The sequence below is a fragment of the Triturus cristatus genome, chromosome 4_2, assembly GCF_964204655.1.
Source record: "Triturus cristatus chromosome 4_2, aTriCri1.1, whole genome shotgun sequence".
Lineage (NCBI taxonomy): Eukaryota > Metazoa > Chordata > Amphibia > Caudata > Salamandridae > Triturus > Triturus cristatus.
In genome coordinates this window covers 37,533,535-37,558,773 of record NC_140586.1, presented here as the reverse complement: position 1 = coordinate 37,558,773, position 25,239 = coordinate 37,533,535, and the positions used below count along the sequence as shown (strand labels likewise).

At 45.9% G+C, this 25,239-nt stretch overlaps 1 protein-coding gene across 2 annotated transcripts in view; it reads left to right on the top strand.

Moving 5' to 3' along the window:
• The window catches only part of ANKRD52 (ankyrin repeat domain 52), a 260,465-nt gene that overhangs the window by 64,649 nt on the left and 170,577 nt on the right, over positions 1 to 25,239 (top strand). For both annotated transcript variants that reach the window (XM_085600316.1, XM_085600315.1), the window contains exons 8-13: positions 1,168 to 1,380; positions 6,529 to 6,607; positions 7,815 to 7,929; positions 8,758 to 8,840; positions 8,945 to 9,062; positions 10,152 to 10,220. In XM_085600316.1, the coding sequence (XP_085456442.1) occupies positions 1,168 to 1,380; positions 6,529 to 6,607; positions 7,815 to 7,929; positions 8,758 to 8,840; positions 8,945 to 9,062; positions 10,152 to 10,220 (677 nt within the window). The remainder of the gene's footprint in view (positions 1 to 1,167; positions 1,381 to 6,528; positions 6,608 to 7,814; positions 7,930 to 8,757; positions 8,841 to 8,944; positions 9,063 to 10,151; positions 10,221 to 25,239) is intronic.

The window sequence follows — 25,239 nt, the reverse complement described above, 5'->3', positions numbered from 1 at the left end:
CATGCAAATCAGTGTAGATCATTTTACCTCTGTGAACAGAAGAAATTATCTGGTCTCTCCAGAGCGGGAGTGGTCTACCGCCTATTTTAGCTGATTTGTGCTTTACTGTGTATAATGGGTTTTAAAAAATCCCAACCATACTCCCCCCGGTCCCATCAGTTTGCTGCATGCCTGCTAGTCGAGGCTTAGGCGGGCCGCGTTAGAACAGCTTACGTGACTGCTTCTTAGCCAATGCTGTATCACGCGGATTTTTCCCTGATTGCACCACAAACCTTCAGTCGACTGTTAGTCCGTATGCCTCAGACAATTTAAATAGGCAAAGGTTTCATTATTTCTATTCCCAGATATTTTTGCCTGGCACGTTTCTCGCCTATGGTTTGAAGATGGCTCCCTTTATTGCAGGATATCATGCAAAGCCTTTTGTTGCACCTGTTCTTCCAGCAGCGGCCTGTATAACACCTATATCATGAAAGGCCGTCAAACATGTGCATTATTGCAAGGCAAAATATTATAACTTTTAATGACTGCTAATGAATGAATGAATGGACTGCTAAAATACAGTTTAGTGGGGTGTTACACGAAAACTATCCTTAGGTGTTACATTATGTCCACAGTGCATCACACAACATTGTGTGTGCATTGTGTCTCTTGTAGGATAAAACTGCACATTTTCCTCTTGCCTGTTATTTCCTTCGTCTGTAGCTCTCATTCAATGACCCTATCCTTTTTTCAAGTTTCCTCAAACCTGCTGCATAGGGAAGATCATGTGACCCAGCTTTTCTCCTTGCTGCTGTGTTTACCTTCTTGGTCTCCCACGTTCACCCTCTTGTGATGCCACTTGCCTTTAATGTGACTCCCCACCATTCCTCTCCATAAGGCATACCCCTGTGACCTCTGCCAGTTTCTGGCCATATTTTGTTTTAAATGTTGTTGCACCCAGCTGTGCGCTTTAAATACAGCAGGGCTGTTTGCCTTTCTAATTTCTAGCCCTGCTCATCCGATTCTTATTACAGCGGTGTCAAACTTTTTCCTCTTGGTTCTGGTTGCACCAAGCAGAGATCTGAAAGCTGTGTGGGACTGTGAAAAAAATGCTTTGTTCATTTTCCGGACTTTTCTAGAACTGATTCCCGATATGTACTGAACCTGCTTTTTCTCTCTCTTTTCTAGATTGACGAGCCCAACTCATTTGGCAATACAGCACTTCACATAGCCTGTTACATGGGCCAGGACGCGGTGGCCAACGAGCTGGTAAACTATGGCGCCAACGTCAACCAACCTAATGAGAAGGGCTTCACCCCTTTGCACTTTGCAGCCGTCTCGACCAACGGGGCTCTCTGCCTAGAGCTGCTGGTGAACAATGGCGCTGATGTCAACTTTCAGGTATCAGTACTTGAGGGCTGTGTTTTGTGTAGGGGAATCTACCATCACTGTTAGTTCAGGGTTAGAAGCAGCTTTAGTTTCTGATACATTGATAATACCCCTGTGTCAGCTTTGAGTTTGAAAGAGATGCCACATAACTTAGTTCCATACTTATTCCCAGTAGAGAACTAAATTCTCTGTCCTTTCTGGAACACAAAATATTTTACTTAACCTCAGTGTTTCTGCCCTTTTTCGAAATTAAGTACAAGTATTTATTTTCTAATATATCAGCCAGGTGTTTGGTCAGCATGGTCTGGCTAGTGGTCTGTTACACTAATATTTATTTTAGATTCTATCGTCATTCTCTCTTTTCAGGCTCCAAGCCTCCATCATATGCGATCTATACTTCATACTTATAAGTTTAGGTGTTGGATTCAATAAAAGCGTGCTAATTTTAGGCAGTATAGTGGTTTGCAGGAATAGTGAAACCTCCATCATCTGTTCATTTTGCCATAATTTATAATCTCCCCATAGAGGGAAAATCATGTATAATTTGTAGAAAAAAGTATCCTTCCACACACATAGCTAAAAAGCAGACCAAAGTTTCCATTATGGAGTCATAAAGTGCTCGTACTTTTTTTATTTCTTTTTCCAATAAAAATGATAATCAACATCTTACTTTCACAAAAGTGTTGTTTGTGGAACAGTGCTAAAGCTACCATATACGTATAATAATTCAAACAGTTATAATATTTTGGCACATATTTAGAAAGAAATTGCACAACGATTTGTTTTACATTATCTCACATTTTTATAATCCACGTGTTCCTTCAAGTGATGAAGAATTTCTGCTAAGCTTCATGAATTATGGTACTCATCTACATGTTAATAGATGAATTAGTTTGTACAGTATAAATACTGCTGTAGCAATTTATACTGTGATTACTGTATTTGTCACTTTTGGGCTGCAATATGGGGTATTAGTCACAACATTGTGTAGCTGGACAAAGTTATGAATCATCTAGTTACTGGAACCAAAGTGGTCAGCTAAATGTCCGTGTTCATAGAATTTGATCACCTCAGATTATACCTCCACTCCTACTCCTTAATAGAATTCATTTTAGGGGACTTGAATGCTTATTCTTCACACATTCTATAAATGATAGCTAGATGGAACACACCAATGTGAAGAAAGAATATCTAATTAGTGTAAGAAAGTGGCTTTGTATATACTGTTACCAAATAGGTACAGTGTGTACAGAGTCCACAGCCCCCAGAGGTTTGGCAGAGGCTATAGTTAGATATAACCTTAATCTCTAAAGTGGTAGCTTGGTCGAGCAGTAAGGCAGTATCAGAGGACAGTGTAAAGCATTTGTTGTACACACTCAGTCAGCAAAATGGTTTCACACACTCAATAACTGAACTCTAGGCCAATGGTTTATATAAAAAATATGTCTGTTTTATTTTAGAACCAACAATAGATATTAAAAATATACTTTCTCAGAATGAGATGCTTTATATAAATACTTTTGCAATATGCAATTGGCTTTTGTAGAAAGTACAAGTTGTTGCAATAGGCAACACAATTTTAAACACAATCATGCATAGAGTTCAATGGAAGTTTCAAGTTATTTGCAATAGATTACTTTCTAGATTACTTTGGTGATTCCAGGACTGGATCCTAGATTCAGTCCTGGGACAGTACTCAGAAACAAGTGATAAAAGTCGACTTAGTTACTACTAGGATTTTTAAGTAATATTTTGCTATTTTAAAAGTTGACACTTAAAAGAAATTTCATAGAAAACAGTCAATGATTCCCTATGGAAGAAAATTCAATTTGCAGGTATGGTATGTTCTCGTTACTTTTGTAATCCAGTACTGGGTGCCTAGACTCAGTACTGGGACCTTTATCCAAAATAGGTAAGTAATTACGTTTTCACAATTTATACGGTTTTTAAAGAACATGTGACGTTTGCAAAAATGGACACTTAGAAGAAATTTAACAGAAAAACAGTCAATGATTTCCTATGGAAGAAATTTGGGTTACTGGTAAGTACGGTTGTGAATATTTTTCAAGGTCAGTGCTGGGCACCAAGATCCAGCACTGGGATCTCACCTAAGAGCAGGTGAGTATTTTCGTTTTCGTTAGTCGCTGATTTTTGGTGAATATTTTAAGTTTTGAAAACTCCACACTTAGAAGAAATTTCAGGAAAAACCATTCAATGTTACCCTATGGAGAAAATTGAGTTATCGCTTTAAAGGTAAGTACTCGACTGGCAGAGTTAAGGTTCTGGGCATAGACTCACGGGTCTCCCAGGGTCAGGTAGGTACAGTTGGTTCACCCTCAGCGGCTCAAGGGTGCAGAGAGAGTTAGACCCAATGTTATCCTATGAGAGGTAGGGGGGCCTTGGTTGGTGTCTGCTGACTAGCAGGCCACGCGGCTGTGGGAGCTGGGCTCCTGGTCACTTACTCAGCGCAAGTGGGGAAGTAGATAGGTGTAGAGGTTGCACTGCCAGGGCCACTCGGGCGGCTGGGTGCAGGGTGCTTTTGAGCCTTCGGGCGCTCAGTTGGTTTCAATGGGAAAGCTCCGGTTTAGAAAAAGACTGCAAGCTCGGGGACGAAAATTCTTCAGGTGCCACCACCACTTCGAGAGGTAAGTTGGGTAGTTGGACGATAGGTAGGTACCCCGGGATTGGGCACAGGGGGCCGCGGGGAGCCAGGTGCAGGGGTGCCTTTTGGTGTCGGGAAATCTTACCCTCTGTCTATCGCGGTTGGGGGGGGGGGGGGGGTACCTGGTTCTGAGGCTGCAGGCGTCGTCCGGAGTGTCGAGGTAAGTCCTTGGGTGCCGGACTCGGGGTCACAGTCGCCGGGGGGTTGTCCTCATGGTCTTTGTTCACTCCGGCACAGGCCAGGCTTGGCGGGTGCAGAGTGTGCAGGGTTCGCGGTTGCGGGCTGATGCCAGGGATTAGAAGATAATTTTGAGTAGAGCCTCTACTCATGGGAGTCCCAGGTGCTTAGAGCCAAAAGGTAGCCAGGTCCTCCGGGGTTTGTGAGGTTGCTGGCCACAAGAGGTGCCGGGTTGTAGCAGGAGCAGGTTCAAGGGTCGACAGGCCGGTAGGGCTGGGGCCAAAGCAGTTGGTGTCTTCCTCTTATTAGCAGCTGCAGGGCAGGTCTTCTTGCTATTCTAAATACTAGATTTAGGGGCGTTACAGGTAGGTAAAGGGCAGGGACCAATGGGTCCCTGTCCTGGGGTGGGTACGACCCCTATTCGGTCACTCTCCTGTGGGAGGGGGGCGGTAGCCTAGTCCTGATTGGGTAGGGCCTCCCATTTTCAAGATGGCGAGCGCTCGGAGATGTGCTTCACCTCGCCTCCCCCACCTGAGGGGTGGGTTGGCAGGCTGGCACATCCCCTGTCCTTATTTGGGGTTTCCGGCCAAGCTTCCCGCCAGAGTGGGGGGTTGCAGTGGCCTGGGGAAGCTCACAGAGACGGCATGCCTTTGAAGCTTCCCCCTGCCCATCCTGGGGGAGATCTAGCACCTCGCCCAGGATGTGCATTGTTGCAGGCCCAGGAGAGCAGGGGCTCTCCTACCCAGGGGTCCAGCAACATGTCTGCTGTGTGGCAGCCTAGGCAGCCTCTCAGACCAGACGTGGATTGTAGGTTAGGTTTCAGGGGGCCTCTCTAAGATGCCCTCTGTGGTGCTTGGTACCTTAAGTCCCACACTGGCATCAGTGTGGGTTTAATGTGCTGAGCAGTTTGATACCAAACTTCTCAGTCTTCAGTGTTGCCATTATGGTGCTGTGGAGTTTGTTGTTTGACAAGCTCCCAGCACCATGTACTCTTAAATGGCAGCACTGCACTTACAGGGCCCAGGAATGGGCCTGGGTACTGTAAGGGCACAGGGCTCATGCTCCTGTGCCCACACCACTGGCATAGGGCACCCAGCTAGAGGGGTGGTTGATGTATGCCAGGGCAGTGTAGGTTGTGGGCATGGCACACAGGAATGTGTGTCATGTCGACTCTGTTTTGTCCTGTATCCAGACACTCAGCCTGCAAGGGCAGTGTGTGTGTGTGTGTTAGGGTACAGGGCCTCTAAGGGTAGCACAATGAGTGCTGCAGCCCTTAGAGGCCTTCCCTGGTCACAATGCCCTGGGTACCTAGGGTACCATTTACCAGGGGCTGACACGTGGCCAGGGTTTGCCAAATTGGGTTGGAGATTTTGGTTTAGGGAAGGAACATAGGTCCTGGGCACCTGATTGGCAGGAGCCCAGGGCACACTCAGTCAAAGTACATTCATCAATTCAGCAAAAAGTGAGGGCATACCATGCAAGAAAGATGGCACTTTCTCACAATTAGAGACTCAAAAATCATAGCGAATCAAATTAATAGATGCATTCCATCACAGGGGAATCGTTCTTGCAACATGATACCAAGGGTTTATCTAGGCAAAGCTCCCTCAGATGTTCTGCAATGTATCTTTAACATTCGGATAGTCCTTTCTTTATGCAATAGCTGCATCGAAATGTAGTAGCGTAAACCATAAATTGTTCGTGTCAATATGGCACTTCACACTATTGCATTTAAAATGTTTGATAATCCACACACTGAGTGCAGATGCGGCAATATCCCCATGTAAGAACCTTTTGAGGAGTTTTTCCCAACAGTGTGATGAATGAGTTTTATGGGAGAAAGTGTAGTTTCTGCTTGTTTAGTTTGGTAATCTGTGAAGAGTAATCAGAGTGCAATTCTCAATCTTATGAAGAGGACCTAATTTCCATTAATGCTAATGTATTTGCAAAGTGCTCCCAGAGGTTAATGCTTTGGCATTGTTTAGCACATTTTCTGGCACTCATGTGATACATGGCTGCAGGAGGCATGGTTGCTTGAGGCACATCTTGTTTAGCCGTCACTCATAAAGGTTGAAATTGGTGTTCAGCATTGTTTTAGGCTCTAATATATAACGGATAATATTTTAGGCAAATTAGCATGTAACATATAATATGAGGGAGTTGGGAAATAATACTTGAATAGTAATGTTCTCAAGTTATATCAGAATATCTTGTGCATAGTTGATGGCATTCTTTGCTCCTGTCCTAAGGCAGAGGTATATGCTGAAACATATGCTGCTGCCACTCATAGTTCTAAGTTGGTTGCCACTTTACTTCCACAGAGTAAAGAAGGGAAGAGTCCGCTGCACATGGCTGCCATCCACGGAAGGTTTACACGTTCTCAGATCCTCATTCAGAATGGTATGTAGCCTTACACAACTGTTATTTTCTGAACCCATACGTTTTCTCTCTCATAAGCACTCTCTACAAGGATGCCTGCAAAACACAACAGTGCCACAATGCCGCACTTCATGGAGCTCCATGAAGTTTAAGTCTGTATTCAAGGCTAAATATACTAGTGTTATGCATGGTCTTATTGTATTCCCACTGTCTAGCAGGGCTTTCAAGCAGACTTATGACTATGACATTGAATTAATATAGCTGGACTTCCTGTTAAGAAAATATTTATTTGGTATACTATGAATTCAATGAGAAGGACTCCATAAAGATACATTGACCAGCAGTGTCGTACTACAGGCACTTGTCCCTATCTCCGACCCTAGCTTAAGAACAGATACAATACAAGAGGGAAGCCTGGCTTTAGATGACAGTGGGACGCAGTACTGGGTTTGGAGATGACAGACCTCCCCCATCCCCAAGGGGTAGGAGATGGTAGGAATGAGAGAAAGGGGGGATAATTCTGCAGAGGAGGGGTTCGTCTTAAACTGCCTCCTCTCAAATTTGTATGTTGAAAGACTGGTGTGTTCTGATTTTTATTTATTTACTTGTAGTATATGCAAATATCTTTCAGTGAAACAAACGCTCGTCTGAAAAAGACAGCCAATCCTACATTATGTAAGCAAATTAGGCAATATTTTCAATGTGCAGTCGGGCAACACAGGTGGAACAAAATATAGAAGAAACGTGGGGGCAAGGGGACTTAAGAGTGAAATTTAAAAGCCCCACCATATGGGTGGCAGACAGATGTAACTGCAGCTCGAAAAAGCAGGAGGAATTTACCAGAGGGTAATAGTACAGGTGAAGCTTCTTACAGAATTCCCCCACATTCAGTCCTTTTCCTTCCTCTTTTGTGAGGGTTTATTTTTTTTTTTTAATGACAAAAATGCTGAAAAATGTGACCTTTTGAATAACTCTCCATACTGTCAGTAGTGGCTGCTAGACTTTTGTTTGTAGATTAGCAGTATAGGATTTTTGTAAATTATTTCAGTTGACTTTTGTCCGTTAAAACAATTACTACACAAACTTAGGTTAACCAAGGTCACAATCTGCACACAACATGGTCATTCATGCTGAATAGTGAATCCTAACAATGGCAAGCAGAACTCCCAAGAGAGCAAATGGTCGAAACGAAACACCTTGTTTAGAAAGATCCTTTTTTCTTATGCAGGTGGTGAGATCGATTGTGCCGACAAGTATGGCAACACACCTCTCCACGTCGCTGCTAGATACGGCCATGAGCTGCTCATAAGCACTTTGATGACGAATGGTGCTGACACTGCGAGGTGAGTATGGGGATTGATTTTAGTGCCTTTGACCCAGCCTTCATTAATTTGCCACCTTTAAAATGTTATTTTGTGATAACTGACGACTCACAGAGCACTTACACAAGTCCTCATTAAAGAGCACGTACCACCTTGATTGTTTAGTAGGCTGCATCCACAGCTCATAGTAAAATAAAAACAAAATAATTAGCAATGCAATAGGTCACGCCTTTCGGACCTTATACGTTTTTATCTATGAAGCACATTATCGTGGGTAAAGTGATTCTGGTATTTTACTGACCTCTGCTGGTCGTTTTCTATCAAGACAGTTAAATAGAGGCAATTGCTGGAAAAAGAAAAAAAAGAAAGTCCCTAAGCAGAAAGCGATTCTGGTATTTTACTGACCTCTGCTGGTCGTTTTCTACCAAGACAGTTTAATAGAGGCAGTTAGTAGAAAAAGTTTTCTACCTGTTAGGTTTCCATATTCCCACTGCTTTTCCATTTTCTCAGTCTTTTCTAGTAGATTGCGGAATTGTTGTCTTTTGGGTAACTGATTCAATGTTTTCTTTAAAAATCTGTATTTCCTTTTCATACTTTGAGGTATATTTTGCTGTTTTTGAGCATACAGTATAAAGTTCATTTGTGAGACGACGTGCCACAGTCTACAAATGAAAGTATTTTTTGTTGATTTACCAAATTGTCAGGATAGGTGAAAGTTTTTCTTTTTAAGGTGTGTATTTATGTAAACTCTTAGCAGTAGATTAGTGAGTTTTGGAGCAACTGCATGGAGATTTGTATGATATGTAGCCTGCCTTACATTGGTCTTTTTTTTTTTTTTTTACACCTCAGGCGCGGCATCCAGGGCATGTTCCCCCTGCATTTGGCTGTTCTTTTTGGGTTTTCAGACTGCTGTCGCAAGTTACTTTCCTCAGGTGAGTGGGATCTGCACAGTGTTTCTTACTAGCCAGTTTGCATTTCTTTGCTATGTTGATGGTTCGATGTTAACTTCTTCCCTTTTGGCCTTCTATTTTTACAGGTCAGTTGTACAGTATCGTTTCGTCGCTGAGCAACGAGCATGTTTTGTCGGCAGGCTTCGACATCAACACAGCTGACAACCTCGGCAGGACCTGCTTGCATGCTGCTGCTTCTGGAGGGTGAGCTCTCTGTCGTCGCTGGTAGCAGCCACTGCAATGCATTGTAAACTCATCCTAATATAGAAGGTTGGGGGGGTGTAAGGGGAGCTAACAATCTTATGTAGTTTTGACATTGAAAGGAAGGACCACAACAATACTACTCCAGCCTAGCCATTGTCCTCAATGGGAAAAAATAGACTGCCTCTATCCATCACTGTGTCTGCACTGAAAGCACCTCACCTCTTAGACATGCCTTCTTTATCCACTGCCAGTTGTGCTGCATGCCCGCATTATGATACCCACACTATGCCTAGTCGCTTGTGCAGTATCCGTGCAGAAACTCCACACCTCTTCTAGTCCAGCTGTTTGAGATCTGGGGAGACTGAATCTGCATGTGTTTTTCACTGCACTGTACTGCATTGCACTGTGAGCAGTGCAGACTGTGTGTCTGCCTTTTACTGCATTAGCACTTCACAGTCCTTAGTCTTGCAACATCAACGCTGGAATAACTGACATCTGTATGTGTTACAGTGCCAGTATAAGAGGTCCAGACAACCTTAGTCTCACATGCAAAATAGAAACTAAAATGAATCCAATTCTCCAAGGCCCACAGTGACCACATTGAAATAACCCTATTGGAATGTGTGCTGCAGTGTCAGCATGAGGAAGATCACACCAGGCCTATATATAGTAGAGGTTTCTGCACAACAATAATAAAAATCTTCTATTCTACAACATCAGAAATGGTTGAACAGCACCTCTCATTGTCTTACCGTGTTAGAACTGAAAGGGTTTACCCACCTCTATTCCTTCTGTGCAGTGTCAGCACTGCAGGCCGATTCTCCAGTGTTCCATCCTACAGTTTAAACACAGGAAAACCTGCACCAAACATAAGGCTTGATATATCAGCTTTAGGCCACATCATCTACCCTCCTTCAGTGTCTGCACTGGAAGGACTACTCTGGACCGGATTCTATTTGCAGTGTGGCTGTGTGAAGGAAGGCATCATACATACTTACTCAGCTGTCCAGTGGAGTTCTGGGGCACATAGTAGTTTGTTTCCATCCAAATTCAATATTTACTAACTTTGTCTACCTGTGTGTATTCTAGGAACGTTGAATGTCTTAACTTGCTGTTGAGCAGCGGTGCGGATTTGAGGAGACGTGATAAGTTTGGGAGGTAAGCCTGAATTTCAGTTTCTTGAGTCCTTAGTGTTAGTTTGTATGGGGTCTCTTGAGGTAGTTCTTCTGTAGCACGTGTGTGCGCTAAAGTGTTTTGTGTCACCCATTTGTTAATGAGACACTTCGGAATAGAACCACTGGGAAAAATGACTTTGACAAACATTTTACCTGTGTTCAGAAGGAACATGCATCGTACAGTTTTCTGCGCAGAAAAAGGTTTCTTCCAGTTGGATGATGCCAGACAGAAAACACACCCTGCCAAAATAAATGGATGTTGAGAAGTGGGTCCCAAACAGCAGAATAGTTGAGGTTATTCCTAGAGGAGAGCTTTGTAAGCTAGGTCGGAATCTTACATACATTTAAAAAAAATTGTTCCCCATCGCCGAACAAGGCATCTTTAACAGACAGTTGTTATAGCAGTATACAATAAAAAACTCAATAACATGAAAAAAGCTGTTGAATATATGTAGTCTGTCCACCTTGTTTATTACCTGAACTCTGGCCAGTTATATGCAGCGACGGTGTGCGTTCCTTCCCTCAGTGGTTTCAATTGCTTATTTTCAACCTCACATTAGTGTGAGGGAATCCTCAGCAGTTTGGCATCAAAATAAAATATTTTTGAGGCAATTTTCTGTCCTCCTTTGTGTCTTACAGAACAGCATGTCTTCTGTTTTGTTTACTATCTACCATTATCAAACAAATTACCGAATGGCTGAAGACCCCTCCAAGCAGTCTCACTTCAAACAATTCACTGCTTGTGGCAAGAGGAAGATTTTGTTTGAAGACCAGCACAATCTGTGCTTTTTGTTTCCTCACCTAATTAACAAAAAGTAGGACAGAAACTAGAGATTGGCAATCATGTTCCTAGAGGAAGAAAACCTGCTGCTTAAAGCTCAAGCACAGTACTTAAAAAAAATAAAAATAAGCCTCAATATCAAAATCTTTGTGTGGAACACTAGATGCTACCAGCTGCCACACAGTTTCTGTAAGTTGCAGGATGTACCCAATTAACCCCATGTCTGTTGCACAGTTAACCTTCACAAGTCTGTATATTTTCATATGTCAACCTTTTTTCAAATTCAGTTATTAATGTCTCACAATTAAACATTACTCTGCTGCCCCTTGAGATTCTCTGTCTGGAACCTATAACTTAGTAGAGTAACAAAAAAGAGGAAGGCGGATTAGGGCTGTTTTTAGTCCAGATGAGGATCAAAAGGACAAAAAAAAAACTATAGGAGCCTCAAATAAGAATTTTTGATCATGACAAAACTGATGTAGATGGAAACTTTCATCGTGATGATTTTCCATAGCACAAGTCTCTCTATTTCCTGCACTCACCTCCATGCCTGGAACTGGCTTATGCTCAAGTGTAAGGTCCCACCTAGTCCTACCTATGATACAAATGTCAAAATATCTGTTAATGTATTTCCCAGGTGCAATTAAGGCATTTGCAGAACATTATCCACTTTCACTTTGCCAAATATTAAATGCCACAACCACCTCAAAAATTCCAGTAGCCGTCCAATCACATGGCAGCACCAGTTCCTTATTGTGAGAAAGTGGGTTTCTGTTGCAGTAACCCCCCCTTTTTTGCCTAATAGCTGATGCACTTTTCCTTGTTGTGCCCTGGGCTCCTGCCAATCAGGTGCCCAGGGCCTGTGTTCCTTCCCTAAAAACTGCCTCATAGCCAAAAACCAAATTGGCAAACCCTGGCCACATGTCAGCCCCTGGTAAATGGTACCCTAGGTACTCAGGGCCTTGTGACCAGGGAAGGCCTCTAAGGGCTGCAGCACTCATTGTGCCACCCTTAGAAGCCCTGTACCCTAACACCCACACACTGCCCTGGCAGGCTGAGTGTCTGGGTACAAGACAAAACAGAGTCGACATGGCACACATCCCTGGGTGCCATGCCCACAAACTACACTGCCCTGGCATATATCAGCCACCCCTCTAGCTGGGTGCCCTATGCCAGTGGTGTGGGCACAGAGGCAGGAGCCCTGTGCCCCTACAGTACCCAGGTCCATTCCTGGGCACTGTAAGTGCAGTACTGCCATTTAAAAGTACATGGTGCTGGGAGCTTGTCAAACACGAACTCCACAGCACCATAATGGCAGCACTGAAGCCTGGGAAGATTGGTATCAAACTTCTCAGCACATTAAACCCACACTGATGGAACAACTGGACCAAAAAAAAAGTCTCAGGAAATGAAGGAGCTGATCCTTCGTCCTTACTCTCCGAATTTGCAAGATCTACCAGGGGGGGAAAAAGTATATTTAGCTAATCATTCTCCCTCGGACGTAGATTCTGAATCAGAGTTATATGAAACAGGGATGTCTATCTCTAGTGACTCAAGTCAATCGAGCAATTCAAGAGAATCAAGTCCAAGTGCACGAAGGGGAGCTGTATCCTTGGAGATTTTTGGCTCCAACGATTCAAGACTATCTAGTGAAATCAACGTCAGGAAAAAAAGGAGCGGAGGGAAAAAGAGGTCAAAATACAAAAGAGAACAAATTGTGTTGAATGAGGAAACCACAGACCCTGGTAATAACAGGGACTATGTCAACAGTAGATCTAATCCCTCCCGGAGAAGTCCAAGAATTAAATCATCAGAAGACATATCACGTCAATATCCGGGTGTACCAGGAAACAAAGAAAGATACCAAAAAAAAAAATTACTGATCCCTCATTAAGCCAGGTGCTTTGCTCAATAAAAAACTTCCATGAGGATGTGAAAAAAGAGAGCCAAAAGAATCGCACGGCTATTGAAAAACTACAAGGTGCTGTGAAGAAAGTGGGTAGTATTTGCTCCGAGATCTCTGAAAGAATGGTTAGGGTAGAAACTCGTACCGAGAATCTTGAGACCGATGTCGCGACACTTCAAAAAAAGGAAACTGAACAAGATGGCATAATAAGGGATCTCATGGCCAAAGTCGAGGATCATGAAAACAGATCCAGAAGAAATAACCTAAGGTTTCTTGGAATCCCGGAGAATTTTGAGGGAAGCGATGCTAGAGGGGCAATGATCAACCTACTCAAATCATCATTTCCAGAACTAGCAACCTGGGATATGGAAAGGGAAATCCAGCGGGCTCACCGTTTTCCCTTAATGCTATCAAAGAATTTTAACAAGCAAAATCAATATCCTAGGGCGATGCTGGTCTGTTTTGGGAATTTTATCCTCCGGGAAAAAATCTATGAACTTGCAAGACCGACCACCCAAAGAGAGTATAAGGGGTTCAAATTTTTCGCCAGACCAGACTTCGCTCACGCAACTGTGGAGCGAAGATGGAAAATGCGTCAGCTATTTGGACCATTTGAAAAAATTGGAGCAAAAGTATTCCTGCAAAATCCGGCACGCCTGAAAATTATCTTTAAAGGTGCAACAAGAAGCTTTAATAGTGAAATACTGGCGGAAGACTATCTTCGGGAAATCTCAGAGAAAGCCTCTGGAAATTCAGGGAGAAAAACTAAATTAGATATATGACTCATAGTGAAGTGAATATATCGGACTAATTATTTACTGTAATTTTAATTTAGGAGTAGGAATAACTTGGGTAAACATGGACTATTAGCGAAATTACTGAACGGATTGGGAAAATTTAAATGTTTAGAAAAAATGTGAGTTTGGGTCAACTACAAAGGATAAAGATTTTATTTACATTAAACTAGCCTAGATCACAGGGCCCCGCCTGCGCAGATGTCGCACCCCTGGTCCAGACAGGCCCAGGTAACCTTCAAAAGTGGTGGTGGGTGGGGGGGGGAAAGGGGAGGGGGGAAGGACGGACAGGATAGACATAAAGAGTAGCAAATCAATGCTAAAAAGGGAAAGGAAAATACTTACAGTGATCACAGAAAACCAGAATGTCGGGGATATAAGATATGGCACCCTTTTATTAGTAGTATGGCGGTGATAAAAATACTATCTTTGAATATTTGTGGCCTAAACGACCTTAAGAAAAGGCAAATGGTTTCAATTGGGCTACAGAATTGGAGAGCCAATGTTGTATGTATGCAGGAGACGCACATTGAAGGGTCCCAAAGTCAGTTGTTAAATACACTAGGGTACAAATTGGTGTGTGCTACTACACAAGGTGTTAAAACTCGGGGGTTGCAATTTTGGCTAAAGGGAGTGGATTGGTGTTTAATAACTCCAAAACTGATAAATGTGGCCGCTGGGCTATCACTGAATGCAGCTATCAAATAGGGCAAAAAATGACAATTTGTGCTATTTATGGGAGTAACACAGACGACCCCGTGGTGTTCGATGAAGTCTCTAATGAATTATCACACTGGCCCCCTCCGATTTTTCTCTGTGGGGACTTCAATATAAACCTTCCTACCAACTGGTCCTTGAATGATGACTGGGCATATAAAGCACGTAAACCTAAGGTATTCCGTTCTCTTAAAGATCTGTGTCTTATACATGGTCTTGTAGACAGCTGGCAGACTTCAAACACTAACATGGGTGATCTTGGTTATACCTTTTATTCAAATCCTCACAGTACGCATGCTAGAATTGATTATATTCTACTCTCAAATTCATTAATTAGGAATTCCCAAATTGTCAAATTACCCCGAGTACTATCTGACCATAATCCTCTTTTTTGCACACTGACTATTAGGCAAACTAAAATAGAGCCTACTCTGTGGTCATTTGAAAAAGCATTACTGAATGACCCTCAGTACTGTCTTCATATGAAAGACTGGATACCCAAGTTTCTAGCAGAAAATATTAATAGTACCTCAATAGAGGTTGTTTGGGACACACTGAAAGCAGGGGTCCGGGGGGAGACTATGTCATATTCACTTAGAGCAAACAGACGAGAGAAAGAAGAGTTACGGAGGCTGCAGAATGAGCTTATGTTAGCAGAAGTAGCACTCATTAGTAACACTAGTAATACAGACACAATTGGGGATATTTCTAGTACCTTAGCCCAAGTAGCAGCAGCCAAGGCAGCAATCACTAATATATTCTCAGACGGAAAGCCACGGCACAAACAGAATTAATATACGAAGTTAATGAGCAAGTAGGCCATCAATTGGCGATGCGATTGCGACAACAGGTCAATGCTAATTTAATAAGGGAGATTGTAGACCCAGTGGAAGGCCAGTTAAAAGACCCAGAGCTGATCAAGCAAGCATTCTGGAGGTTCTATAAAGAATTATATACCGACAATAATAATGGAGACACCACAGAAATAGAAAAGTATTTAGAGAATTGTGAAGTTGTAAAGCTTGAGGAAAACATACAGCTGGCTCTAGAAGAAACCCAGAATATGGAAGAGGTACTAACCGCAGTCAAGAGCTTCCCTAAAGGAAAGGCAACAGGTCTAGACAGTATCCCTTCAGAGTTTTATGACATATTTATAGATGAAATTAAATACATATTCAGGGATTTGATCATTCATATCTTCTCCAGGGGGCAACCCCCAAGCTCTTGGTCTAGGGCCAAAATTGTGATTTTCGCCAAAAAGGGGAAACCTCCAGAACACTTAGGATCATATCGTCCAATAACTCTTATAAATGCTGACTCTAAAATATATTCTAAAATCTTGGCAAATCGAATCGCACCTGTAATACATAATGTTGTTGTCAAAAGTCAGCACGGTTTTGTTCCTGGAAGATCAACGATAAATCATATCCAAAGGGTTATTACACTTATGGACGGAACAGAAATTACAGGAGACCCTATGGCTTTAATCCTTTTGGACACAGAGAAGGCCTTTGATAGGGTCTCCTGGCAGTTTCTCTGAAAGGCAATGGCGATGATGGGATTTCGAATCAAGATTATTCAGGCAATTCAAAAAAATGTATAATAATCCTAGGGCTGTTGTATCTGTTAATGGAAGCCTGACTAAGGAAATCGCTGTCTCTAGGGGTACTCGTCAGGGATGCCCTTGCTCACCATTGCTTTTCGCAATATATATAGATCCTTTTTTTCGTTACTTGGAGAAAAACAATCATATAACTCCTATTATTTTACAGGGATATACAACAAAAACATTAGCATATGCTGATGATATTGCTATAGTTACTACCGACCCCATAATAGCAATATTGAACATTGAGGCCGAGGCTAGAGAATTTGGGCGGGTATCTGGATATGCGCTAAATCAAGGAAAGACACAAATTGTTTTAAATCAAAAAATTGTGATGGATGATCCTAGAGTGGTGAAGGTAGCAACATATCTGGGTGTTACAATCTCTTCCAAATTAGAGGAAGTTGTGGAGATAAATCTTAAGCCAATGCTGAACACGATACAAAAGGATCTACGACGGCTAGACAATCTCCACCTGTCCATTATTGGAAGAGCAAACGCAATTAAAATGGTGTATTTTCCCAAGATACTATATTTATTTAGGACAGTTTGTTTAGAGTTTTCTAACCAGTGGTTTACCGCAATAGAACGTACCTTTTCTAGATTCATATGGTCATATGCTCAACCGCGTCGTGCATATAAATATCTTACCCTGCCTAAGGATAGAGGGGGGTTAGCACTTCCCAATTTAAGGAGATATTACTGGTCATGTGTACTACTTTACAGCAAGGAATTATTACAAGGGGGGAATAATACAGAGATACATACCGCCTCAATCTTTCATCTACTTGTTGGGAATTCCTGCTATGGCTACTTTTGGAGGCACTTACACAACAGCTACCACAAAAAGGTCAAATTTAAGACTCTTTATAGCTGCTTCAAGGTATGGAAGGCGGTTAAAAAAGTGCTAGGAATAAGACGATTCTCATATTACACTCCAGTTTTAAATAATCCAAATCTCCCAATAACTATTTTTAAAGATAACTGCGTTACTAAATGGTATAATCTAGGAATTACCCAATTAGGTGATTTTTATACTAATTTGGGGGTTAAATCCTTCGAAGCTCTGAAGGGAGAATTTGGTTTAGACTGGCGGGACTTTTTTAAATATCTCCAGATTAGAGATTTCTTAACGCACAAATCCGGAGTAAGAACACTCTGTGAAAAATCTATTGTAGTAGAGACCACTATACATTCTAAAAAGCACTCGATTGGTGGAGTTTATGTGCTATTGTTGGACAAGTTCCCTGATGATATAGACAAAACGTCTATAAGGTGGCAAAGCAAACTTGAGATCTCCAAAGAAGAATTCTTATATTCTTATCAGCTAGCACAAACCATTTTTATCTCTACCAAACTTCAGGCACAATTTTATAAAACCTGTTTCTTTCTCTATTATACACCGGATAAGATTGCAAAATGGGGAACTGGCAATGGGACCTGCTGCCCGAGATGCAATCTATTTAAAGCAGACCCCATCCATATCTTTGCCTCTTGCCCAGTGCTAATGCCTCTGATCCAAGATATAGAGAAGTTCTTAACCTCTGTTCTTCACAGAAAGGTTGCCTTGTCACCAGAGACACTGGTACGTGGGCTGGAAGACTCAGATAATCCTGAGAATGGCCATGATTTTATATTTGTTGCCATGGCTGTTTGTCGGTTATGTCTAGCCTCGGCCTGGTTGGATCCGCTACCACCCACATTTCAACAGTGGCTAGCCAGGCTTCTAGCAGTACATAATATTGAGACAGCCATATATAAACGGAAAGGTAGAAGAAGACGCGAAAGGGGCTTGAAAATATGGACTCCACTCACACTCTGGCGAGACCTACAAATTTGATTTATTATCAATGCTGTCATGGATCTTTTTTTTTCTTTCTCTTTATTGTTTTAATTGGTTTTTCTTTAGTGAAGCATGGTATATATTTTGTAAAATTTTCCCTTAATGTTTATTTAAAAATGTTAATCATCATAATGCAATATTTATGATATTTATGTACAACATGTTTACCTGTCCTGGGGGGAGGGGGGGGGGGGAGTAAACAGACATAAAAACTAATAAAAATATTTAAAAAAAAAAAAAAACCACACTGATGCCAGTGTGGAATTTAATGTACCAAGCACCCCAGGGGGCATCTTAGAGATGCCCCCTTACAACTAACCTACAATCCACGTCTGCTCTGAAGCTGCCTAGGCTGCCACACAGCAGACATGTTGCTGGACCCCTGGGTGAGAGAGCCCCTGCTCTCCTGGGCCTGCAACAATGCACATCCTGGGTGAGAAATCTCCTCCCCCAGGATGAGCAAAGGGAAGCTTCAAAGGCATGCCGCCTCTGTGAGCTTCCCCAGGCCACTGCAACCCCCCACTCTGGCGGGAAGCTTGGCCGGGAACCCCATACAAGGACAGGGGATGTGCCAGCCTGCCCACCCCACCCCTCAGGTGGGGGAGGCGAGGTGAAGCACATCTCCGGGCTCTCGCCATCTTGAAGATGGGAGGCCCTACCCTATCAGGACTAGGCTACTGCCCCCCTCCCACAAGAGAGAGGCAGGATAGGGGGTGTACCCACCCCAGGACAGGGACCCATTGGTCCCTGGCCTTCACCTACCTGTAACGCCCCTAAATCTAGTATTTAGGGGCACCCTGAACCTTCCTTCTCCAGATTCCGAAATTACAAGAAGAGCGAGAAGAAAGAAGACCTGCCCTGCAGCTGCTGAGGAGAGGGAGACACCAACTGCTTTGGCCCCAGCCCTACCGGCCTGTCGACCTCGAACCTGCTCCTGCTCCAAACCCGGCATCTCTTGTGGCCAGCAACCTCAGAAACCCCGGAGGACCTTGCTACCTTTGAACTCTAATCCCCTGGGACTCCCATGAGTAGAGGCTCTACTCAAAACCTACCTTTCACCCCTGGCAGCAGCCCGGAACCGCGATCCCAGCCCACTCTGCACCCGCCATGCCTGGCCTGTGCCGGAGTGAACAAAGACCACGTGGACGACCCCACGGCGACTGTGACCCCGAGTCCGGCACCCAAGGACCCCCTCGACACTCCTGAAGAAGCCTGCAGCCTCAGGACAGGGTGCCACCCCAACCGCGATCAACAGAGGGTAAGATTTCCCGACACCAAAAGGCACCCCTGCACCCGGTGCCCCACGGCCCTCTGTGTCCAATCCCGGGGTACCTACCTACTCTCCAACTACCCAACTTGCCTCTCGAAGTGGTGGTGGCACCTGAAGCATCCTCGTCCCCGAGCTTGCAGTCTTTTTCCCAAGCGGAGCATTCCCAATGAGATCCATTGAGCGCCCGAAGGCTCAAAAGCACCCTGCACCCAGCCGCCCGAGTGGCCCTGGCAGTGCGACCTCTACACTGTTCTACTTCCCCACTTGCCCTGAGTAAGTGACCAGGAGCCCAGCTCCCACAGCCGCGTGGCTTGCCAGACAGCAGCCACCAACCAAGGCCCCCCTATCCCTCATAGGATAACATTGGGCCTAACTCTCTCTGCACCCGGCCGCCCTAGAGCCGCTGAGGGTGAACCAACTGTACCTACCTGACCCTGGGAGACCCCTGAGTCTGTGCCCAGAACCTCAACTCTGCCAGTCGAGTACTTGCCCTTAAACCGCAAACTCTATTTTCCTCATAGGGTAACATTGACTGGCTTTTTCCAGTGTGGACTTTTCAAATTTTCAAATATTCACCAAAAATCAGCCGAGTGACAAAAACAAATTTACTCACCTGCTCTCAGGTGAGCTCCCAGTGCTGGATCTTGGTGCCCAGCACTGACTCTGAAAAACTCCTACAACTGTACTTACCCTTAACTCAATTTTCTTCCATAGGAATCCATTGTATGTTTTTCTGTGAAATTTCTTCTAAGTGTCGATTTCTGCAATCTTTAAATATTCTTCAAAAATCGTATAATATCTGAAAACATAATTACTTACCTGTTTTGGATAAAGGTCCCAGTACTGAGTCTAGGCACCCAGTACTGGATTACAAAAGTAACGAGAAAGTACTATACCTGCAATTTGAATTTCTTGCCATAGAGAATCATTGAATGTTTTCTAGGTAATATTGTCCAAGTGTCAACTTTTGAAATAGCTAAATATTACCTAAAAATCATCACTGCAATTAATTCGACTTGTATCACTTGATTCCAAGTACTGACCCAGGACTGAATCTAGGATCCAGTCCTGGAATTCCAAAAGTAATCCGAAAAGTAATCTGTGACAAATAACATGAAAATTACATTGAACTCAATGCACTGTTGTGTTTGAAATAGTGTTGCCTATTGCAGCCATTTGTAACTGTTTACAAAAATCAATTGCTTATTGCAAAAGTATTTATATTCAACATCTCATTCTGAGAAAGTATATTTTAATTCCACTTGTTGGTTCTAAAATAAAACGTGCATATATTTTTTATATAAACTATTGGCCTAGAGTTCAGTTATTGAGTGTGTGAGGCCATTTGCTGACTGTGTGTACAACAAATGCTTTACACTGTCCTCTGGTACTGCCTTACTGCTCGACCAAGCTACCACTTTAGAGAGTAAGGTTATACCTAACTTTAACCTCTGCCAACCTCTGGGGACTGTGGACTCTGTGCACCCTGTACCTATTAAGGAACAGTATATACAGAGCCACTTTCTCACACTTATACACCTCTAGGACTCTTGTACCTCAAATCAGTAATATGATGAGCAAGCTGATGATGATGATGCAGAGGCGAATAACAGATGAGGATAATGACCAACAAAATAATGATTTTGCAGGATGATGACCATCAAGATAACACAGGTTCTTCCATTTCCCTTTTGTGAAGCAGGATAATGCAGGGCCAGAGTTTTTGCAGTTCCTCCAGTGTACATTGCAAATACCCATTACCATGAGCTTGAGAAAAAGTAGAAATTCAGTTTACAAGCTTGGGCAGTAAAAAATAAATAAATAATGGTTTCAAACAGAAGACTAGAAAATATTCAGTAAGTTCCGATACTGGGAAATCTTTAGAAGTCCCTCACTAACCTTAAAAATCCTACCTCCTCATCTCTTAATATTTCAAGACTTTAGAAGAAGTTTAAAATTACTGATTTCATGCATTCTTGTTTGCTGAATCCTAGAGAGAAATGGTCATCTCAGTGGTAAACAGCCCCTTCAATTCCTGATGTATGGATCAATCTGAAAGAAACACGTTAGTTAGATTCCTCACCTTAGAATATCCCCAGGCGTCAGACTGGATCCGGAAGATTTTTCGTCAGCAATACCCCTTGCGCGTCGCTAGGCGTCGTCTGTGGCTCCGCGTCCGTCGTTGGCGTCATGCGCCGGAATGACGTCGTCTGAGTACTTAGACGCCGCCCTCGCGCGCTGACGTCCGTTCTTCTTTTTTCCGCGCCAGTAAGCGCCGATCCGGGAGAGCTACCCCTTTTTAGTCTTTTTTGACTAAAATATTTTTGACTCTTTTGTCACTGTCTCGACATCTGGTGCCGGTAGGATGCCTGGTTTCAAGGCTTGCGACAATTGTCATCGACTGATGTCGGTGACCGATCACCACCGCCGGTGCCTCTACTGTTTGGGCCTCGACCACGACGCGGAGTCGTGTTCCGACTGCAGGGCCCTGACCTCGAAAGCTAGGCGGGAGCGGTCCCGCAAGCTTCTCGAGATCCGCCACTCGGCTCCGCGCCCCTCTCGATCCCGGTCCAGGAGGAGGTCCAAGGATCGGTCGCCGAGCCGCAGTCGACACCACCGATCGTCTGGCTCTTCGGGTAAGTCCAAGCGATCCAAGAAGTCCAAGAGGCAACATCGCGCTTCAGACTCCGGTCGCGCGACTCGGCCGAGGGTCCGGGTGGTTCCACCCCCGCGGCTCCGTCAGAGCCGCAGGCGCCGCGCAAGTCCCCATACCCGCCGGTCCCTGGGACTGACGCGACGCCGGCGGAGATCAGTGCCTTCCTCTCGGCCATGAGGGGCCTGGCTCCGCCGTCGACGCCCGCTGGCGCGCCTTCGAGCCCCGTGGACTCGACTGGGCGACCTTGCACGCCGGCGACTCCGGTCCCGGCGCCGTTGGAGGCTCCGGCCCCGACGCCGCAGGTCCCCGAGGTCGACCTCGTCACGCCTCCTCCGCCGGCGTCGACACCGGTGCCACCTCCGACTCCGGTCGACGTCGTTTCCCGGTTTAGCCCCGGTCCGGACCCGGCGCCGGTGCGGCGTCCATCGACGCCGCATCCGGCGCAGCTAGGGACACGATTTGTCTATCGTCCGGCTCCGATCATTCCTTCTGTTTACCAGGAATCGGATGACGGGGGCGACTGGGAGGGGTCTGAGGACCCTATGACCCTCCAAGGTCAACTTTCTCAGGACTGGGCAGATGAACTGGGGGAGGCCAGTGGTCTGGATACCTCACCGGACACTGGATTCATCTCTCCTCCGACTGTGGCTTCGGAGGAGGGTGCAGCTTTTTCTGTGGTGCTGCGCAAGGCGGCGGAAGCCCTTGGGCTCGAGCTGCCTGCCGTGGCTGTGAGGACGAACATCCTCACTGAGGTGCTTCAGTCTGCAGCAAGCTCCACTGAGCCTCTGCTGCAATTCAATGAGGCCCTCATTGACGTTCTGCAGGGCACCTGGTCCAAGCCCTCCACAGTCCCTCCTGTGGATAGGAACGTTGCCAGGCGCCACCGCCCTGCTCCGGGCGACCCCAGTTTTCTGTCCCAACACCCCACCCCCGAGAGTCTGGTTATCCAGGCCTCTACCTCCCAATCCTCCTTCCCGACCGCTCCTCCGGACCGGGATTCCAAGAGACTGGAACAGTTCGGTAAGAAGCTGTTCTCCTCGCTCAGTTTGGGCTAGCGGTCTTTAAACACCGCCTGTCTCTTGGACCGTTTTTCCCACTCTCTGTGGGATACGGTGGAGGACGTGCTACCCCTGTGTCCAGAGGAGGCCAAGACACGACTCTCCCAAGCTTTGGCCGATGGGAGAGATGCGGCACGTCATGCAATCCGATGTGGACATGACACTACGGACTCGCTGGGTAGGGCGATTTCTACCACGGTGGCGCTTAGACGTCACGCCTGGCTGCGGTCCACGTCATTTTCCGGGGATGTCCAGAGCACTCACATGGACATGCCTTTCGATGGCACTCGCCTTTTTGGTGAGAAAGCGGACAGTGCGCTGGCTCGCTTTAAGGACTCACGGGCTACGGCCACGTCCTTGGGCCTCTCGGCCCCGCGGCCACAAACTTCCGCTTTTCGCTCCTTTCGTGGCCAAGGAAGGGGCTCCTCCTCCTCACGTCCGCCTAGCCACCGGCCGCAGAACCAGCCTGCACGCGGTCGCGGACGTGGTTTCCGCCGAGGCGGTAATGGAGGACGACACGGTCAGTCCACATCCACCCCGGCAGCATCCGCCTCCAAGCCTTCCTAGTCCGAGCTTTCCGGCCCATTCCTCGCCAGTGGGAGGCGGGGTTCGCCATCACCTGCTCCATTGGCGTACCATCACTTCGGACAGGTGGGTGCTGCAAATCGTCCGAAGGGGCTACTCCCTCCCCTTCGAGACGACCCCTCCAGCCATGCCACCGCAGCACCACCGTATCTCGGAGGATCATTTGAATCTCCTGCGAGAGGAAGTTTCGGCCCTCTTGGCCAAAGAGGCCGTCGAGCGCGTTCCGAGCCCAGAAGTAGGTTGTGGTTGTTATTTCCACTACTTTCTGGTTCCCAAGAAGGGCAAGGGGGGCCTACGCCCTATCTTGGACCTCAGGAACGCCAATGCCTTCCTCCGGAAGGAAAGGTTCAAGATGTTAACTTTGGCTCAGGTTCTAGCTGCCCTCGACCCTGGAGACTGGATGGTAGTGTTGGACTTGCAGGATGCATATTTCCACATCACCGTCCTGCTGGCCCACCGGCGTTACCTGCGGTTCACGGTGGGTCAGGAGCACTTCCAGTTCACCGTGCTCCCCTTTGGCCTCACTAGTGCCCCTCGGGTGTTCACGAAAGTGATGGCGGTGGTCGCAGCTCATCTGCGCAGATCAGGGGTTCCAGTCTTCCCCTATCTCGACGACTGGTTGTTGAAGGCGGGCTCGCCCCAGGCAGTCGTCTCCCACCTCCAGACTACGGCGGATCTCCTGCATTTGCTGGGGTTTTCCATCAACGTGCCGAAGTCACACCTGAGCCCCTCTCAGAAGCTCCTCTTCATCGGAGCGGTTCTCGATTCGGCGCAGTTCCGGGTTTATCCACCGGAACAGCGGGTCCGGGATATACAGGCCCCGATTCCCATCTTTTGGCCTCTGTCCTGGGTTTCGGTCAGGCTAGTGTTGCGGCTTCTGGGGCTGATGGCCTCCTGCATCCTACTAGTGCATCACGCCAGGCGGCGCATGCGGGCTCTGCAGTGGGACCTGAAGTTTCAGTGGGCCCAGCATCACGGCAACCTGTCCGACCATGTCTTGATCTCGGAGGGTACTGCACAGCAGTTGCAGTGGTGGCTCACGGACCGCGATTGGGTCACGGGCAAGAGCCTCTCCCTACCGGAGCATGTCGTAGTGACGGACGCGTCCCTCCTGGGATGGGGTGGCCGTATGGGAGAGGCGGAGATCAGAGGCCTCTGGTCTCCGGCGGAGTCTCGTCTCCACATCAACCTGTTGGAGTTGAGAGCGATCCGACTTGCACTGAAAGCCTTCCTTCCCTCTGTCAGGGGAAGTGACGTGCAGGTGTTCACGGACAACACCACCGCCATGTGGTATTGCAACAAACAGGGCGGGGTGGGGTCGTGGACCCTTTGTCAGGAGGCTCTGCGCCTCTGGACGTGGCTGGAACACCAGGGCGTCACCCTAGTGGTTCAACATTTGGCGGGCTCTCTGAACGCCAGAGCAGACGAACTCAGCCGCCGGTGCATGATGGATCACGAATGGCGTCTGAACTCCGAAGTGGCGCAAGGTCTCTTTCAGCAGTGGGGAGAGCCTTGGTTAGATCTATTCGCCACCGAAGAGAACGCGCAATGTCAGCAGTTCTGCGCGTTGGAATTTCCAAGGCGGCACTCGCTCGGCGACGCTTTTCGTCGCGAGTGGAGTTGCGGTCTGTTGTACGCCTTTCCGCCTATACCACTTCTGCCCAGAGTGCTGAAGAAGATCAGGCACGACCGGGCCCAAGTCATCTTGGTGGCTCCGGATTGGGCACGAAGGTACTGGTATCCCGAGCTACTCAGTATGTTGACCGATCCTCCGATACGTCTGCCC